General features: G+C 39.9%; 1 protein-coding gene and 1 non-coding gene across 2 annotated transcripts; both read left to right on the top strand.

Annotated features, from left to right (window-relative positions):
* The first annotated feature begins 535 nt into the window (after window positions 1–535).
* On the top strand, window positions 536–17,523 carry LOC149300446 (FACT complex subunit SPT16). Its single transcript, XM_089485081.1, has 26 exons — window positions 536–601; window positions 1,431–1,523; window positions 2,320–2,490; window positions 3,494–3,649; window positions 4,057–4,203; window positions 5,337–5,488; window positions 5,789–5,961; window positions 7,397–7,487; window positions 8,206–8,279; window positions 8,494–8,606; window positions 8,829–8,894; window positions 9,011–9,112; window positions 9,287–9,402; window positions 9,880–10,033; window positions 10,184–10,311; window positions 10,393–10,528; window positions 10,622–10,748; window positions 10,830–10,948; window positions 11,051–11,176; window positions 14,447–14,559; window positions 15,129–15,204; window positions 15,749–15,918; window positions 16,257–16,386; window positions 16,629–16,758; window positions 16,859–16,936; window positions 17,414–17,523. The coding sequence occupies exons 1-26, from the start codon at window positions 536–538 to the stop codon at window positions 17,521–17,523; spliced, it is 3,117 nt and encodes a 1,038-aa protein (XP_089341207.1).
* LOC149300447 (small nucleolar RNA U6-53/MBII-28) lies at window positions 1,132–1,228 on the top strand. Its single transcript, XR_016272311.1, has one exon. It is a non-coding gene; the product is annotated as a small nucleolar RNA U6-53/MBII-28 (small nucleolar RNA).
* Window positions 17,524–20,415: the final 2,892 nt, after the last annotated feature.

Here is a 20,415-nt window from a genome sequence, read left to right as displayed (position 1 = left end):
TACGCCGATCGCACGAGGGCACGAATTTTATGATGTTTGATGTGCATATCCGATGCCGATATAAGTTAACAAGGCGACATGTATACATAATTCATTTCGAAGCCAGTTTAAAAATTTATATATATATATAATATATATATATATAAAATGTGTGTGTATATATATATATCACCCTTTAGCATCCATATAGTGTAGTAGGGCATACACATAGGCTGTACACAATGAGGATATATGTTCATGGCGTGTATATATTTTCCGTTAGGGGGCACTGTAGTTTCCTCTCCCTGCTCCTTTTTGGGGCCTTTCTCTCCTCCCCTCGGTTCTCTTTCCTAGGTCCCCCCGTTCGGGCTTTCCCGCTCTCCCTTAGACCTGCTCTTCAGCTCGTGTTTCTCTTTCTCTCAGACCTCTCCCAGACCGCGGTGTTTCCAGGAAAGCTTACCGAGGCCACGAGGAGGGCTTCCCGGCAAGTAGAGCAGGAAAGACACGCGGGAAGCCCGGCCTGTTCCGGGCGGGAGGCGAGGAGCACGGGTACAGGATGGCGGTCAGCCTGGATAAAGAGGCCTATTACCGGCGCATCAAACGACTGTACAGCAACTGGAAGGTGGATAACTTCATTAGTATTACTGTTGGAGTGACGCATTCTAATAACGTGGGAATATGCCTGTGTGCTTTGTTAAATCAGTTGATTTTATATATATACATATATATATACATATATATATATATACACACACCAAACCCCACGTCTTTCTTACGTTACGTGTTTTTTGTTAAATATTTAACTACTTTGTAATTGCACATACTATTTATCACTATCTTTACATACAAGTGCTTGCTGTGTGTAACCATTTGTCTTCCCCCTGACGGAGATGTTTTCATGGTGGACAATAGACTACTTGTCATTTGTTTTAGCCGAATAATTTATTCTGTTCCCCCCCCCCCCCCCCTGCAGTTGATAAGCTGATAATTACCCATGCTGTTATGTGCGAATAGGCTACAATGCTTTACAGCTTTTTTTATCCCGGTTGTTTACCTTTTCTATGGGTACTGTAGTTCAGTTGGGAGGTGGAATGCTTTTCGGCCTTGTTGTAAATGACGTGCATGCCTGTCTTTGTTTTCCTGCCCTGGCATTGCCTGTGATGAGTTGCCATGCTAATACCGACGCAGCAGCGAAGAGCCATGTGCTCCATGCTGGCAGCGGCTGAGTGTAACCGACATACTGAGGCTGCCAACGAGGGGATTCATCTGTCAACCTCTCACCCTGCTACGCCAATTGGGTGCATTTCGTTTTTGTTCTTGAACAAAGTAGTTACAATTCTTCTACGCTAAAACAAATGATATTTGATTTCCCCGATGTCTGTAAGACTGTATATTTAAACTGCAGAAGATGCTTGTATGATCTGTAACTTTTGTTTTTCAATTTTCAACAGAAAGGTGAAGATGATTTTGCAAGCGTGGATGCCATTGTGGTATCGGTGGGAGTGGATGAGGAGATTGTCTATGCCAAGTCTACTGCCTTGCAGGTGAGAGGCCTGAAATAAGTGTGCTGGTATGTCTTTAAAGGGCCAGTAATGTATATTTTGTATCTGGACATGTGAATATGGTGTGAAGTACCCTTCAGGGCAGCTACGCCATCCCCCTTTCCATTCTCTGATGCCTATGTTGCATCTGGGTTCAGTCAAAGGAATGAATGCTTTGAATTGGATGGCACAAAGGGGACTGTTAACTAAATAGGGAGTTTGCAGGAGAGTTCTTTCCACTCCTATGAAAGCCCATCCCCGGTGAGCTTCTGCGGCAGGGAGAGCTTGACAGGCCCTGTACTATCTGTGAGATTTTTTCCAAAATGTCTGTGACCGTTAATTTATGCAGGGCTAGCTCATCCCTTCTAGCCGGAGAAAACTAGTGGTCTTGGCCCTTCACGAGAATAGTGAGGTGAGAGAGAGAAAACTAGAACTCTGCTGCAAATTTCCAAACTTACAAACCTCTCTTTATGGAATAGACAAAGTTTAGATGACTACAATCTTGCAATAATGAACACGCACTGTTAACACATTTTAGCACATGTAATACATTTATGCGCGGTGAGCATTATTGTTGCCAACCGATATTGTTCTTAAAATTAGTTATGATAGTTATTTGTCACCTGTTTTGTTTTCTTGGTGGTTTGCATTTATGAATTTGAATTCTTTTTGATGTGTTCCTTCTATAATCCTGCTTTCTTTTGATTATATTTAATTTCCCAGTAAATTACTAATGTAACCATATAGGTTTGATTAACTGTTTTTTGTATGCACTGTGTAATGTTTGTAACTTTTATAGACATGGCTATTTGGGTATGAGCTGACTGATACAATAATGGTGTTCTGTGAGGAGAAGATCCTATTTATGGCCAGCAAGAAGAAAGTGGAATTTCTCAAGCAGATTGCAAACACCAAAGGGAATGAAAATGCGAATGGCACTCCTCCTATCACACTGCTTATCCGAGAGAAGGTGAGCTTAAAGTCCTTGGGACTCATTGCTTAAAGGGAGTCCCCTGGCAAGATGTTTTTTTGAACATTAAGTACAATATTGTGTAGACTTATGCATTTCAGTTGTTGTTGTTGTTCCAATAACATTTGGTTGACTCTCCTTCTATGGCATAATTGCAGGAATATATGCATGTGATATTTGAGCGGCCTCAGATAAACTGAACTGATTGCTTATGTCATTGCTAATGTATACCTTTCCCACCGCAGACTTCCATTAAGGAAAACTGCTATCACAATTTGTTTGCATAAGTGAATGCGTTATACAAAGTTACATGAAGTTTGTCACGCTTTGTTTCAATCTAATTGTCTTTGAGATATTTAGTCTAAACATTAAGCTCATGGATGTTGAAATTGGTATACAACTGGGTCGGGGGCAACATTACAAAGGATGCCTGAACCAATCGGCAACTTAACACTAGGCCAAGGATACGATATATGAACAAAATTATAGTGACATCCGACATTAGCTTGTTGGACATCCCATTCCAAAACCATGGGCATTTAGTATGGCGTTTGATAACGGCCTCCACTAGCATATGTTTATGGGAATCTTGTTCTTTGGCCTCTGTGCAGCTGCTCAGCCACTGGTTTTTTTGTTTTTTTTTTTAATCTCATATACAGGCGCTATGGCCTGCCATACTCTGCGCGTGGTCTACCGCTTCGTGGGGCTGAGCCGTTGCTACCCCTAGACGCTTCCACTTCGCAGTTATAGAACTTTCTGTGAACTGGGGCAGATCTAGCAAGTCAGAAATTTCAAACTGGCTTCTGACAATAGTGGCGTCTTATGGCCATGTTTTAAGTCGCTCAGCTCTTCAGTAATAACCGTCATGCCGCTTCTGTTTGCCTATGGAGATAGCGTAACCTTACCATAAATATCAATTCAGTTATTCTAAAACTGGCTCTATGGCTAGACATAGAGAAGTGGCTTATTTTGATTTTTCTGTTTCTCTCCATCTCCTCTGTAGCAAAATGAGGGGAACAAGGCCAACTTTGATAAGATGATTGAAGCAATTAAAGGGAGCAAGAAAGGGAAACGCATTGGCGTTTTCAGCAAGGATAAATTCCCTGGGGACTTCATGAAAAGCTGGTATGACTGCGTAACTAAAGAGGGACTGGAGAAGGTGAGTGGTTTTTTTTTTTTTTTTTTTTTTTTTGTGTGTTTGTCCTAACATCTGCACATATACAATATCAGACTCCTAGAACACACAGATATACCACTAAAAGTTTAAATATAGATTTCAGTCTATCAAGCTTTTATATGCATGTATGTGGAGTGGTTTGCCCTCTGAGTCTTTGTATCAACAGTGGAAACATGAAACAGTTTGTAACATGTGGGGCCGTATGTCAGTCAGAGGGATCTGAGGGGCTCGACAGTATTAATAGATTTCCAAGCACAATGTAAATGGAGGAATTATATAAACCATAGATGGCCAATGTGTCTTTGTGGTATGTAAATGGATTAGATTGGTGTCAACTCGTGGTGAGTCTGTATTCCCAGACACTTAGGCGCCATGTGTTTTTCTTCCAGGTTGATATCAGTGCCGCTGTAGCTTATACCATTGCAGTGAAAGAGGATGGAGAGCTGAACCTTATGAAAAAAGCAGCCACCATCACCTCTGATGTTTTTACCAAGTTCTTCAAAGAGCGTGTCATGGAGATTGTGGACGCAGATGAGGTGAGGTAGAAAATGCCTAATTTAAATCGTGCCCAGTGTGTGAAAATTTAAAAACCCAAGGTTAATGATGACTGTAATCTAAACTTTCAACTATGTGTAACAAGGGATTTCATGTAATCCAAGAGTGAAACGTTTTTAATTAAGGGTTGTACCAGAACTAGAGGACATGACTTGGTTGGTATAGACTACCAGTTTAATTTATTGACTCTGCTTGCACTAATTTAAAGCTTGAGATATGCATAAACTATAGTATAATCAATAGTAATCAATTTTTAAACGGCCGACTAGCTGCTGACTTTTGCTTTACCGCCGTTACTGTTTCTATACATGAATGCATTTAACATTTGCCTTAAATGTTTCCCTTACAACACTATATAGAAAAGGTAAACAAAATGTGGAAGTATGCAGGAAAAGTGCAATTAAAATTTGTGTTTTACCCTTTTAATTCCAGGGGTTTTAGATTTTTCGTACCTTAGGTCCCAGAACTATTTTGCCATTTTCATCATAGATTCCCCCTTTTCTGTGTTTGGTGTACCCACACAAATTATACATTATTTTTTTTCCCAGCACGAAGAGTGTTTTAATTTGAATCCGTATGAAACATGCAAAAATTTAAGTGCTAGAATGTAACAAAACCTAAAAAAAATTAGATGTCCCTGTTGATCATTCACTGAATTTATGCAACATCCCTTGATTAGACCTGTCCGTCTCTTGCGTGGTTATGGTTTTATTGATTCGGAGAAACATTTCTTCCTCTTTTCCCTGCACTGATCACAAAGCAAGTGCCCATAGATGTGCAATGTGTGTGATCAGCCAGTAGGGAGGGAGACCCTTCAGTGAAGTCTCTCAGAAGAGAGAGCCCGATCATGTGCTGGAAGCTGTTTACAAACGCCAGACTTATCTCCAGTGTAGCGGCAACTAGATGTCCCTGTCGGTGCAAGAAAATCGGGACGTGTATGTACGTAAATAGGGGACTGAAGGTGTTGCGTTGTGTAGCCACATTAAGCTGAGCTTTGCCAAGTGTTTCCTTGAGATCCCATTACACATATAGAGGAACAATTAGAAACTTTTGCATACACTTGGCTATATAATGGGAGTATTTGTTGCTAATCGGTCTTCTTTCTTTGTTACAGAAAGTTCGACACAGTAAACTGGCAGAGTCTGTTGAGAAAGCTATTGAAGACAAAAAATATCTTGGTGGCACAGATCCCTCCACAATTGAAATGTGTTACCCCCCTATTATCCAGAGTGGAGGCACTTATAATCTCAAATTTAGTGTGGTTAGGTGAGTGTTCTAACATAGCATGCTTGCGGGATGACTAGTGTATTTTTGCCGGCTAGACATTCTCACCGGGGCTTGTATTTGTCTACATGTGCGACGCTTAGATATGGAAAAACGTGTTAAAATATGCCTTTCAGGTTTTTGCAAATTAGTCTGACAAGATATATAATCCCAAATAGGTGTAAGTGAATACAAAATTAGGTCTTATTGTCCTTTCTTAAACTTTTAAAGTGTCTGGTCTAGACAAGAGATTGGCAAACATGTCTTGTGAGCCTCATATGAGATACATGTCTCTACTTCCAGTGACAAAAATCACATGCATTTTGGAGCGATCACATGTGCGATGGGGATCCGCTACAAATCCTACTGTTCCAATCTGGTACGAACACTTGTTGTAGATCCTACCCAGGAAATGCAAGATAATTACAACTTTCTGTTGCAATTGGAGGATGAGCTGTGCAAAGAACTTAAGCACGGTATGTGGTTAGTGTGTGTGTGTTATTCTCTATAAGCGTGAATGCATTGTCAATGAACCCTTCTTTACTTATGCTATTTTGTACCCAAAAACCTAGGGCTTTTTTTTTTTTCTCCTCCTCTTAATCCACATCTTGTGGACCCACACAAATTATATAGATTTTTTTTCAAGGACAGATGGAGCTTTCTTTTAACCCCTTCATACCAGGGAATTTTCATAACCAAAGGACCTATGTTAAAGCATAATTCCCCTTTTCCATATGTCATGAACCCACACAAATGATAGATCATTTTGAACAGAAGTATGGCCGACTTGTAAAAGACTTGTGCAATCCTAAATTTTCTTCTAAGCTGTTAGCACCACAGCTGAGCAATGACCCAGTTATATACAGCCACATCCATGCTTTACTACCCTATATTGCATATTTTTAATACTGACTTAAGGGGTTGGGCTAGTGATTTTTTTTTTTGCTTCCCCCCCCCCCACTTATAGTGGATGTTTTAAGGGATAGGTTTTTAATTTTTCTGACCCCTTTGGCAATAAATTATTTTCCCCATTATAATTGCAAGCAGCCATCAGGGGGAGCCCAGCAGGGTCTAGAAAGACTCTGGTGAGGCTCTCCTGTCCTTAAATGAACTTTCGGTGGGTATCAGCAGTGACACCTACCGGAAACAAATGGCAGATGACATGATCAGTCATTCCTTGAATGTTAGTGTAGCGGTGCTTGCGGTGAGCATGATCAGTTGGCCTGCCGACGAGGGGGACCCGGTGTAGAAGCAGGGAGATGTCTCAGCGGCTGCAACATTCAGGACATACCTTTACATCCTAATGGGTTTCTTGCCTCAAGTACAGATATGTCCTCAAGGGAGTCAACTGGTTACATTTTTTTTTTTGCACTGTTGGCCTATAATTGTGCATTTGGATACTTATCATGCAACCAGTTAGTCACTGGTCCCTGGCAAAGGGAGTCACAATATTAACTTTCATTGCTTTTCACCTTGTTTCTTAGAATTGTTTGCACAAATTAAATACATTTTGGTGGGTTTCTCTGCAATTGTATTATCTGCATCTCCCGATTACAGAAATACCCCACATGCATAGGTTTTTGTAGAATTTTTGAAATCTACAGGGCACACTGATGTTCGTTTCAATGCACACAGAAAATAGTTTAGATGAAACCAGATACATTTTCACACGTATGCCAGCAGTTTGCTTTTCTCATGCACCTGCTTTTGTGGGCCACAGCTCCCATCGCTCTTACCAGCCTGGCTGAGGGAAATGGGAGTTGTAATCCAGAGATTTATCACCCCGTTTCTAAAAATAACTATAAATGCAAGTAGGACACGATTCAGAGTTAATAGAATTGCCGTGACCAAAACCAGTGTCGCCTGTGCCAGTTTCCTCATTGTGTAATAAGATCTAGTCTTTCTTACCAGGTGCTAAAATTTCTGATGTCTACCAGACCATCATGGATCAAGTGAAGAAGCAAAAACCGGAGCTGTTGAACAAGATCACCAAGAACTTGGGGTGTGTTTTATTCAGTAAACATTGAGTTTTGGGGCTGGCAGGCTGTGAGTTGTATGGTGAACCTAAGGTGCGCAGAGCCGCAACATAATTCGGGGAGTGTGGTAATAGTCGTAGATTGTGTTTAACCTTTTGTGTTCCTATGTCCGACTATATCTCAAATGCAAAAAACAGAATGTTGCAGAATCTTGTAATACCTTTTTTATTGGACTAACAGTATTTAAAATAATAGACAAGCTTGCAGGAGTCCTCCCTTTATCAAGTCAAAAGCATTTCTGACCAAGAAAGTGAAAACACAGTTTCAAACTAACCAGTACATGTTCTGATACAGGGGTTAAAACAACAAGGTAGAGAATTTGCAGACAAAAACTTAAGACGGTCGTAAATAGAAAAAAGTGGCATCTATCCCACAACATATTTTACTGCTTGTGGTCCAATGTCGGATTTACTAGTTGACCACTAGATGTCGCTATTACAAGGAAGAATTAGCCATATTGGTACAGAGTGATTCTGAATGTTTTAGTGATGAAGATGATTATAAAATACAAGGAAAAAATATTGAGACTAACATTTGTATCAAAATTAAGTGTGTTTTTTCCAAAAATTAAATTGGCCCTGCTTGGCACATTTAGTGGACCGCAAGGGGTTAATGGAACATATTAATTTGTCATTGACTGCCTTCTTACAAAACTTGTGCTGTGATTTATTTATTTTTCTGCAGTTTTGCAATGGGCATTGAATTCCGAGAAGGTTCACTTGTAATCAACAGCAAGAACCAATATAAACTAAAGAAAGGTACATTTATACAATCAGTTTCTTGCAACTTAAAAAAAAAAAATTGCCTCTTACATAACTGTGTAAACTTGAGTTTGTTGGAAAAGGGATATATTTTTGTTAAATAAGTGGCTTCTATATTGAGTAGTTACCTTTGTTTGATATGAGATTGATTTATGATGGCAAGCTTCATTGATATGTTTACATTTACCCTTAACTCGGTTCTGTGTTTTAGGTATGGTGTTTAGTGTTCACCTGGGGCTGTCAGACCTCTCCAACAAGGAAGGAAAGAAAGCTGAAGAAAAAACCTATGCGCTCTTTGTGGGAGACACTGTTCTTATCAATGAGGTAAAACCAGATACTTTCTCTGTGGGGGGGGGAAACGGCGTATATGGGGAGATGATTAACAATTAGGAAAACATTTTCATAGCATGAACAGAATGTTGTTTTTTTTTCTTTGTTGTAAAATTAGCTTTTTTAGTAAATACTACACTGGCCATAGCAAAGAAAGTGTAATTCTTCTGGTAATGTGCATTACAAAATGCTTACTGACCATTTCTTCCATATCAGGAAGGACCAGCGGCTGTGCTCACTAATGTTAAGAAGAAGGTGAAGAATGTGGGAATTTTCTTGAAGGTGAGTTGATTTAGAAATATTTAGTTTTTCTGATCACAGGACTGAGTTGCTTGTATTTATTTTCTGCAGCCTAGTAGTCAAAATTAACTGTGTTCTTGTGTTTAATTTGACAATAGAATGAAGATGAGGAGGAAGAAGAAGAGGAGGAGAAAGATGAAGCAGAAGACCTCCTGGGTCGAGGATCCCGTGCTGCAGCCCTTCTGACAGATAGGACCAGAGTATGCTTTTTTGCACACTTTTTTTTTTTTTTTTTTTTCTTTTACTTCTGATCTTTTTAGTTTAAATCAAGAACTGTTACTATAGCTGCTATCTACAAAAGCAGGGATGTCCTGTAAAAATTCTCATCTTTTGCATGTTGTGCTTCCTGGTGTCATGCTCTCACTACATTCCAGAATGAAATGACTGCGGAGGAGAAACGCCGCACTCATCAGAAGGAGCTGGCTAACCAACTAAATGAGGAAGCAAAAAGAAGACTTACCGAGCAGAAGGGAGAGCAGCAGACTTTGAAGTAAGCAATTGGCTTTTATACCCTTGTGACGGTATCGGGTTTTACCGGTTGTCAGTTCCTGAACAGTTACAGCTGCTGTACCTGAGCTGACTTGAGCCTGAGTTCTCTCCTCTTTCTGGAGCAGCTTATGTCGCCCAGTAGTTACGTTATTTTGCAGGCAGCATAATTCACACAAGTAAGCCGAGACTTTACTAAGGGGATTACACCTGGTGACATCCTTTTATATAATAAAATGCACTGTATGTATACAGTTTAGATCAATGGTATCTTGATTAGCTTTCAAATTAGTGTTTCACGTAAACAACCAATCCAGTAAACAGAGAGAAAAACTGACCAATTAAGCTAAAGAAAAGGGAGAACGATATAAAATATAAGACAGCAGAACAGATCACAGAACCTGTAAAAGTTTGGGGATGGGGAAAAGGCTTGACACAACAGGACTCCCTTTCAAATGTTCATTTTTTTTTTCCCCCCCAGAGCTCGAAAATCCAATGTTTCATACAAATATTCATCTCAAATGCCAAAGGAGCCAGAGATCCGTGAGATGAAGATTTATATTGACAAGAAGTATGAGACTGTCATCATGCCTGTGTTTGGTATTGCTACACCCTTCCACATTGCCACAATCAAGGTAAATGGGAATTATGTGGGGTTTTATTAATGCTATTGAGAAGATGTAAAAAAAAAAAATGAAAGGTGGGCATGTCTGCTAAACATGGTATAAATACATTAATCTAGATCTTCTAAACATATTTGACTCTTTTCCCCCTTTCCCCCTCAGAATATTAGCATGTCAGTTGAAGGTGATTATACCTACCTCAGAATCAACTTCTACTGCCCGGGTAGTGCCCTTGGACGAAACGAGGGCAACATCTTCCCCAATCCTGATGCCACATTTGTTAAGGAAATGTAAGATGTTTTACAAAAACCTTATTCTGTCTACTAAAATGCTGTCACCACTCTTCTAAGTCTGACTGTTCTATTCTTCAGAACATACCGAGCCTCAAACATGAAAACCCCAGGAGACCCCAGTGTGCCGTCGCTCAACTTGCAGAATGCTTTCCGTATTATCAAGGAGGTCCAGAAAAGATACAAGACAAGGGAAGCTGAGGAGAAAGAAAAAGAGGTGTGTAGTCCATGCCGTAATTATGCCTAATAATTTTATGGTTTCTTTTTGTTTTGAGCATTTCCATGCTTAGACCTTTACTTCCTTTTGCAGGGTATAGTAAAGCAAGACTCCCTTGTTATTAATCTCAATCGTAGCAACCCCAAGTTGAAAGATTTGTACATCCGGCCCAATATAGCTCAAAAAAGAATGCAAGGCTCCCTTGAAGCTCATGTCAATGGTGAGAAGCAAGTTTTTTTTTTTTCTCTCTTAAAGCTCAACGTGTTGCCTAAGCTAACATTGACCTTCATATTCTTTATAGGTTTTCGCTTTACATCCGTGCGAGGAGACAAAGTGGACATTTTATACAATAACATCAAGCATGCCATATTCCAGCCATGTGATGGGGAGATGATAATTGTCTTACATTTCCACCTTAAGGTAATATGAAAATACTATAGTATTAATGTAACGTGCGCCAGTTTCACTGGATTCTCCCTAACACTTATCTGTTATCCACACGTGACTTGTGTGTTTGCGTAGAATGCCATAATGTTTGGGAAGAAGAGGCATACAGATGTTCAGTTCTACACAGAGGTTGGAGAGATTACCACGGATTTAGGAAAGCACCAGCATATGCACGACCGCGATGACCTGTATGCAGAACAGGTAACATAGTTCATAAGTAACATAGTTCATAAGGTTGAAAAAAGACCAAAGTCCATCAAGTTCAACCTATATACATATTGTGTCCCTACTGTGTTGATCCAGAGGAAGGCAAAAAACCCTTAAGAAGCAGATGCCAATTGCCCCATACCAGGGGGAAAATTCCTTCCCGACTCCAAATATGGCAATCAGAATAAATCCCTGGATCAACGTTCTGTCCCTATTAATCTAATATCCATAACTTGTAATATTATTGCTTTCAAGAAACACGTCCAGGCTCCTTTTGAACTCTTTTATTGAGTTTACCATCACCACTTCCTCTGGCAGAGAGTTCCATAATCTCACCGCTCTTACTGTAAAGAACCCCCGTCTGTGCTGGTGTAGAAACCTTCTTTCCTCCAGCCGTAGAGGATGTCCCCTTGTTATAGATACAGTCCTGGGTATAAATAGGTCCTGGGAGTGATCTCTGTACTGTCCCCTTATATATTTATACATAGTTATTAAGTCCCCCCTAAGCCGTCTTTTTTCCAAACTAAATAACCCCAATTCTGATAATCTTTCTGGGTACTGTAGTCCTCCCATTCCCCTTATTACTCTGGTTGCCCGTCTTTGAACCCTCTCCAGCTCCACTATATCTTTCTTGTACACTGGTGCCCAGTACTGTACACAGTATTCCATGTGTGGTCTGACTAGTGACTTGTACAGGGGTAGAATTATTTCCTTGTCGTGGGCATCTATGCCCCTTTTGATGCACCCCATGATTTTATTTGCCTTAGCAGCAGCTGCCTGACACTGGTCGCTACAGGTAAATTTACTGTTAACTAAAACTCCTAAGTCCTTTTCCATGTCAGTCGTCCCCAGTGTTTTCCCATTTAATACATTTTCCCAGCCTGGATTTTTCTTCCCCATGTGCATAACCTTACATTTATCTGTGTTGAACCTCATCTGCCACATCCCAGCCCAAGCCTCCAACCTATGCAGATCCATTTGTAATCGTGCGCTGTCCTCTATTGTGTTAACCACGTTACAGAGCTTAGTATCGTCTGCAAAGATTGATACTTTACTATGCAATCCCTCTACAAGGTCATTAATAAATATATTAAAAAGAATAGGACCCAAAACTGACCCCTGTGGTACCCCACTAGCAACAGTAACCCACTCAGAGTATGTACCATTAATAACCACCCTCTGTTTCCTATCACTGAGCCAGTTACTTACCCACATACACACATTCTCCCCCAGCCCAAGCATTCTCATTTTATGTACGAGCCTTTTATGTGGCACCGTATCAAATGCTTTGGAAAAATCAAGATATACGACATCCAGCGATTCACCCCGATCCAGTCTTGAGCTCACCTCCTCATAAAAGCTGATCAGGTTAGTTTGACAGGACCGATCCCTTGTAAACCCATGCTGATATGGAGTCATACACTTATTTTCATTGAGATACTCCAAAATAGCATCTCTTAGGAAACCCTCAAACAGTTTACACACAACAGAAGTTAAACTAACAGGCCTATAATTCCCCGGATCACTTTTTGTCCCCTTTTTGAATATTGGCACAACATTTGCTATGCGCCAGTCCTGGGGAACAGACCCTGTCACTATAGAGTCCTTGAATATTAGAAATAGGGGTCTGTCTATTACATTACTTAACTCCCTTAGAACGCGGGGGTGAATGCCATCTGGACCTGGTGATTTGTCTATTTTGATTTTTTTTAGGCGGCACTGCACTTCTTCCTGGGTTAGACAGGCGACATGTACTGGGGCATTTATCTCATCCTGCTGTATATTACCTGGCATTTCATTTTCCTCTGTGAATACAGCAGAGAAGAATATATTTAATAGATTAGCTTTTTCCTGATCCCCATCTATAACTTCTCCCTCATTACTTTTTAAGGGGCCAACGCTTTCATTGTTAACCTTTTTACTATTTATATAGTTAAAGAACATTTTGGGGTTTGTTTTACTCTCTTTGGCAATGAGTCTTTCTGTCTCCAATTTTGCTGCTTTTATCTGATTTTTACATATTTTATTTTTTTCCCGATAGCTTTTTAGTGCTTCCTCATTGCCTTCCTGTTTTAGTAGCTTAAATGCCTTTTTTTTGCCATTTATTGCCCCCTTTACATTTTTATTTATCCACATTGGTTTTCTCTTGTTCCTGACTCTTTTATTCCCATACGGTATGTACCTTTCACAGTGAGAATTTAAGATATTCTTAAAAATCTCCCATTGAGCGTCTGTACTCTTGTTTTTGAGGACATTTTCCCAATTTACAGTGTTAAGGGCTTCTCTTAGTTGATCAAACTTTGCCCTCCTAAAGTGCATAGTTCTTGTGGCTCCTCTAAGAGTTCCCTTATTGAAGGACAAGTTATAATGCATCATATTGTGATCACTATTTCCTAGATGTCCCCTGACCTGCACATTAGTTACTCTGTCAGGTCTGTTGGTTAATATTAAGTCCAGTAGGGCGCCCCCTCTGGTCGGGTCCTGTACCATTTGGGACAGATAATTATCCTTACTTATAGTCAGAAACCGGTTTCCTTTATGAGATTCACAGGTCTCGGTTTCCCAGTTTATGTCGGGATAGTTAAAGTCCCCCATAATAACCACCTCATTGTGATTAGCTGCCTTGTTTATTTGCTTTAATAGTAATAGGTAAGGGGACGTAGAACAGCAGAAGACTGTTGCTTCACGTTCAAAACTGTTCAAGCTGACTTCTACATTTGGGAATGGTACACTCGTTATGTCTGGACAAACCTATCACTTAAGAGTCAGGACAAAAAAACTCAGTGATGGACCATTCAAAAAAATATTTATTTTCCGTTTACTCGCTGTCTTAGGCAAATGCACACTTTTTTTTTTAAATTAGTTTATGAATTATTACTTTGACGTAAATTTTACATTTATCATTACCCTCTCAATCTGTTCACATACAAGCAATTTGTCCCTGCCCCGCAAGAACCACAAACCAATTAGCATTAAAAATATATAATTAAAAGGTTCCTTTATTAACGGTCGGTATTAGAACTTACGAAGTGCTCTAAAATGCAGCTGTTGCTAAAAAGTTCACCCCGTGCTTGGCTGGTTATGTTCAAATCCTGATTTGCCATTCTTTAAAGTTGAAACAATTACTATTCGGGCTCAGCAAAGCTGCTCTTTACAAACTATTAACTATAGCTCAGAAAAGTGTTAGAGATGACCTTTTGTTTTTCAGCCCTGGGTTTCACATTTATCTCCATGTTTCATTTCTTCTGTTTTCCTCCTAACTAGTTGGAAAGAGAGATGAGGCACAAGTTGAAAACTGCCTTCAAGAACTTCATTGAAAAGGTTGAATCTTTGACAAAAGAAGATCTGGAGTTTGAAGTCCCTTTCCGAGACCTAGGGTAACAAGTCATACACTTGTCACTTTTGTGGAGTGGTCCAAAGTAGATTTGTGACACCATTTTTTTTCCCTATTAAGTGACGTGAGATTTTTTTTTTGCCATTTTGCCATCTTTGTTCACCCATGATTCCCCTTTTCCATGTTTTAGTGTAGCCACACCAATGATATTGGGTTTTTCTAGTTATATTTATAGTGCGAGGGGCATGATTTTTAATGTGTGGACCTATCCCCATGGAGCCTTTTTTACCGACACACCTGGCAGAGAATGGCCGGACCTCCGTTTAGGCCTTCCCCATTATTCCAGTGTAGCTTGTGCATGCGCCAGTTACACCGGATTGTTCATGATGCTTTTTATTATATATATATATATATATATATATATATATATATATATATATATATATATATATAATATATATTTTTTTTTTTCTTCCCTCACACTAGTCTCGCTTAAAGTGGATCTCCCAAATTCTACATATTAAAGCTGTTTGGTACATTAAACCTGTATGCTTTAGAAGTCCACCTCACTTGACACTAATATTCCACCTGTATGTCATATCTACCTTCCAGGTTCAATGGAGCTCCATATAGAAGCACCTGTTTGTTGCAACCAACCAGTAGTTCTTTGGTTAACACCACGGAGTGGGTGAGTATCCATAGCGTTGTCTGAACGTTGTCTGAACTGGTTTTAAAGACTCTATTGCCAATAATAATTTCCCCCCTTATGTGTATTCTTCTCTGGTTCTGCTTGGTATTTATACAAAAAATTGATATTGCTATTTTGGTCCAGGGGAAATGGAGTCTTGAATCCATCTGAATAAGATTTCTGCTCCCACAGTCAAAGTAACTTTACATACATTTCTATTTTGTCCCAATAAAACGTAACATGTTGAACCTTTAATTCATGCATCAAACAATGAAACCGTTCAGGATTGAAGGTGTGCATGTAAAGATTTAAACGTAAAGAAACAATTATGCTGTTCCACTATTTGGTTTTCTTTTTAGTAACCTAATGTCTCATTTATTATAACTAAAATGACTTTTGATTATGCTATTGTATATTAACAATAGCTTTTATGAGGAAAGGAAACTTAATTAGCCTGATGAACATTTCACCCCAAGCCAGTTATTGCTCAATATTTATAGCTCTTCCGTAATCTTAAATCTTGCTATAAAACTTTTTTCCTCAGCCTCCGTTTGTCGTGACTCTGGACGAGGTGGAGCTTGTTCACTTTGAGAGGGTGCAATTCCATTTGAAGAACTTTGACATGGTTATTGTCTACAAGGACTACAACAAAAAGGTCACAATGATCAACGCCATCCCAGTAGCTTCGCTCGACCCAATAAAAGAGTGGCTTAAGTGAGTGCCCTGTTGGCCAACCGATTAACAGCTCATAGTGGAAGGGGCCTTATGTTTAATACTCCAAATGATAAGAAAAGAGATGTCCAGGAGGGGGGTAGTTCTCATCGGGATTTTGCATGAGGTTTCACTGCTCCCTGTGTTTTGTAAACCTGTTTACCTAGTCGCCTTTACCTAATTAGGTTAAAAAAAAAAAAACACCTTTGCAGTTTCATTTAAATTTGAAATGCCATCTATACAGTCTTTGGAAATATACTAATATTTATGCATAGTTAGGCAAACCCTTGTCTAAAAATAAACAAGCCATATGTGGCATTTACTGATCTACCTTTCCATAGCTCCTGTGACATCAAGTACACAGAGGGGGTGCAGTCACTGAACTGGACCAAAATCATGAAAACCATTGTAGATGATCCAGAGGGATTCTTTGAACAGGGTGGTTGGTCCTTCCTTGAGCCAGAGGGCGAGGTAAGTACACAACAGCCCTTTCTTGGTCTGGATATGGAAATTACTCCAGTATAGCACCTGTAATTTTAAGCTATGGCTGTATATTCATTATATTTAACTTGGTCACATAAAGAAAACAAATGTTTAATATTGACTATGTGTCATAAGTGACAAACAGATAACGTGTAATTGACAAACTGGAAGTCTATGGTTACCTGTATGCGTTTAAACGCATCTTCGTTATCTTGCTCTATTTTAATTAGGGAAGTGGTGCAGAAGAAGATGGATCAGAATCTGAAATAGAAGATGAGACCTTTAACCCCTCAGAGGAGGAGTATGAGGAAGAAGAGGAGGACAGTGATGAGGATTACTCTGATGAGACAGAGGAGTCAGGTGAACATTGAAATCATATTAAATGATGTGAGCTTAATGTACAATGAGTCTTATTGGCTGTATGCAATTTGGTGACTAATGTATTGATTTATTTTATCAGCTTATAGTGAAGATTCCCTGGGTAGTGATGAGGAGAGTGGGAAAGACTGGGATGAACTTGAAGAAGAAGCTAGGAAAGGTAAGACAAGATAACAAATTACTATTTTATTACAAATGCCTAACAAAATATAGTGCAATATTAACCTACATGTTTGTTTTGTTACGGTAAATGATTTCTAATTCACAGCTGCCATCTTTCTTGCAGCTGTCGGATATTTGCATGTTTGTTTTGCTTTGTGCAAACACCCAGTGAGTTTGTTTGTTTACAAGCTTTTATTTAAAAGGCTCAGAATTTTGTGTTGTAGTCTGCAGTTGGTAATACAGCAAATGGAAAATCTGCCTAATATAACTTCAACAGATCTGACTTTTTTTGTCAAAGATGCCTGTATCCATTAAACACTTCTAGCAATAAAGGCTGTAAGGGTTCATTAACATGACTGTTTTTACCTTGTAAGTAAAATGTGATCTGTTTACTGTTGTAATGGCTATGCTTACACTAGATGTTGATGACTTTCGCGTGGATTTGATTTTTTAGAATTTTGATTTTCTTCCCCAGCTGACAGAGAGAGTCGTTACGAAGAGGAGGATGAACGCCCCAAAATTAATTCTAAAAAGAGGAAGAGCCATGCACCTGCTCCCACCCCATCAAAAAAGAGGAGGAAGTGACATCCATTACCGCAGATATTTCTTCCCCTTTCTGTTCTATATTCCCATCCCTTTTTCCAATTTTTCACCACTTCCAAAATTCAGGATTTCTTAACTACCTTCACATGGCCTGTGAGTCTGAGACATTCTGCTTTAGCTGCTTCTGCAGACTGTTGGCTAATGAAGGTTAAATGGACCAATAAACCAATACTTTTTATTTTTTCCTCCTTTTCCCTTCCATTACTGGACTGAAAAAAGTTGGCATTGCAATGAGAACTTCATTACAGATAAAATTTGAAATATTCTTCATTTTATTTTTGTCTGGGGAAAAATGAATTTATTTTTTTTTGTATCCATGGCACTTTCTGTGCTTCAGGGACAGTGTAATGCTGTGACAGTGTAGTGGTTTAGAGCAGCTCCTGAAACCACTTGTGCTGATAGGTTTGCTTGTTCCCTGTGCGTTTGACCAATTATCTCCTAATTTTATACCCCTTCCCTTTGTTTCCTGTGCTGTTCACATAGAATTTCATTAAAAGAGAACTTTTACATTTTCATTTGCAGAACACATTTTGTTTTAAGTATAAAGAGTCTGAAATAGTTCTCCTCTCTGCTGCCTCTAACTGTATTACCCAGCTTTTGAGGTCTTAATGGCAATGATTTAAATGTTTGAATATATTATATTTTTTCCTTCTGTGCTTTTTTTTCTCCTCTTAGCAGTGAGGTATAAGTGGTGTTTTTCAGACTTTGAAGAAATGTAAACAAAAAATAAACTCTTTTTGTAAGTATTTTTTCCTGTTTGCCATCTTTTTGCAGTTCCACGGTAAATTCTGGTTTTGGAAAATGCACTGGTTGAAATGATTCACCCTGTTAATGATGCCTCAGTTTTTCAGTCCCAATTTAAAACAATAAATGAGATTCCTCAGGGATAAATTACATTTTGCTTGCTGTTTCTTGGTTTGATTATTTACTACTTTGCTTGCAGATGGCCTGTACCTGAGCTGCTTGTGATCTTAAAAGTCCAGTTCTCCATGAATGACTCAGTCATTCCTGGTAGCATATAGTAGGCGATAACTCTGCCTATCCAGTTAGGACAGAACATTGTAAAACTCCCTCTTCTAGGTAGGTAGGTGTGTTATCTTCCTCCTGTTTGCTTTATTGAGCTCCTGAGAGGACTCTGTACCCTGCTATAGCCTTATGTGCAGCCCTGGTTGGGTCCTTGGGAGGGCCATACAACTACCAAGCGCTGGGTGCAGGATCTCTAGAGCCTTACAGCTCTTGGGCGGGCTGATTACGTGCTGACTGCTGAAGATCTGTTTCTGCTCCACAGTAGCTGATGACTAGAGCGCATCCCCATATTATGGCCTACCTGCCTGCTGCTCTTTCCTCTCTTGCCAGGCCTCTCTCTGTTTCTGCAGGCCTCCTGCTGAGCCTTTACTATTGGCTGTGTCATCCCTATTAAGCTGCTGTACTCAGGTTCTCAGACAAACAAGTTACCTTAAAAGTAGAAGGGAAACATCTCGTCTAAGCATCCAACTTGTCAGAGTTGTGGAGATACTCTGACCCCAGTAGGAAGCTTTGTTCTGCTTGTTCTAAGCTAGTCGGTTACAGACTTAAGAATTGGATGATGACCTACTTACATATCAGAACACCTATGTTCTCCATGAGGGCTTCATACCCTCATTAGATTAGCATTGGAATTAAGAGGGTAAGATTCTTCCGGTGCGCTATACTTTTGCAACTGCTTAATCTACAGAAGTGTGCCCGTGTAGATGAAACAACCAGGAGGTCAGCTTTTCCAGGCACTGTAAGCAGAACGGGCTGCAAGAGAGGTCTTGTGCGCGGCTGTTACTTTCTGTGGCTAGATCAGTCAAGATTTAGCTGCAGTAACTGCAGCATGAAGTGGTTGGAAGAGCCATAGAAGAGATTCATTGTATTGTCATAGGTTTCTTGCGGATGGGCAGTACCAGAATACATGGCCTTTTTTCTGGCCTTCACCATCTTGTGCCTTTACCAAGGAATGCTTACAAATTATTCATTTCCTGGATGTCTTTTTAATGGTTGAAGCATCCTTTCATATTCTCATATTCAGAACCTTTTCCACAAGTCCGTTGAAATTTTTGCCCTGGTACATATGCTTCGGTCTGCTGTAAGTGCTATTACTGTGAAGTGGAAGAGTGTTTAGGGGTGACAGCAGTACAGGCGTTACAGAGCAGGGTGGGCCAGTGCTGAAGCATGTAATGAATAGAAATCGCCTGTCCTCTCATTGGAGAGAGCACTGCGTATCGCAAGATTCATGAAATGGGTTTCCATGGCTGAGCAGCAATACACAAGTATCAGCCACTGGACTCTGGAGCAGTGGAAATATGTTCTGTAGAGTGATGCAACATACCTCAATATCAGGAAGTGTAAAGTTTTGGTAGAGGAGGGATAAGGGTCTAGGCAGGGGCACTAGGGGTTTTACTGGGGCTGATGCGGCTAAAAGCTGCTTGCATACTCTGCAAGCAGTGAAGAAAATCTACTGTCGAGCTGTTGGGGATGAGTGGGGGAAGGAGGAAAAGTGCTTCTGAGCATGCATGTAGGTTTCTGAGCAAGCACGGATGTGTGTAAATATGTACACGTTAGTATGTGGGCATGTGTTGGCGTGATTGTGTAAGTCTGTGTGTGTGCCACTGCGTATGTAAGGTACTGGGGGAGAGGCAAGGAAAATATGAAAGATGCCAAATATAATTAATATTAGTAGAGATAGGGAGAAAGGAAAGAAATAAAAGGGAGGAGCTATGGGGACAAAGGGGAAAGAAAGAAAAGAGATTCAGAGAAAGAGGCGAGAGATGAGAAGTAGGAGGGATAAGAAGTGGGGAATAGATAAGGGGAAAAAAGTGAGGTAAAGAGAGGACGTGTGATAACGAGATGAAA

Source organism: Sceloporus occidentalis, unplaced genomic scaffold (genome assembly GCF_023333645.1).
Source record: "Sceloporus occidentalis isolate IW3139 unplaced genomic scaffold, rSceOcc1.0.p SCAF_24, whole genome shotgun sequence".
Taxonomy (NCBI): domain Eukaryota; kingdom Metazoa; phylum Chordata; class Lepidosauria; order Squamata; family Phrynosomatidae; genus Sceloporus; species Sceloporus occidentalis.
Note: the sequence above shows the minus strand (reverse complement) of the source record. Positions and strands in the feature narration are given on the sequence as shown.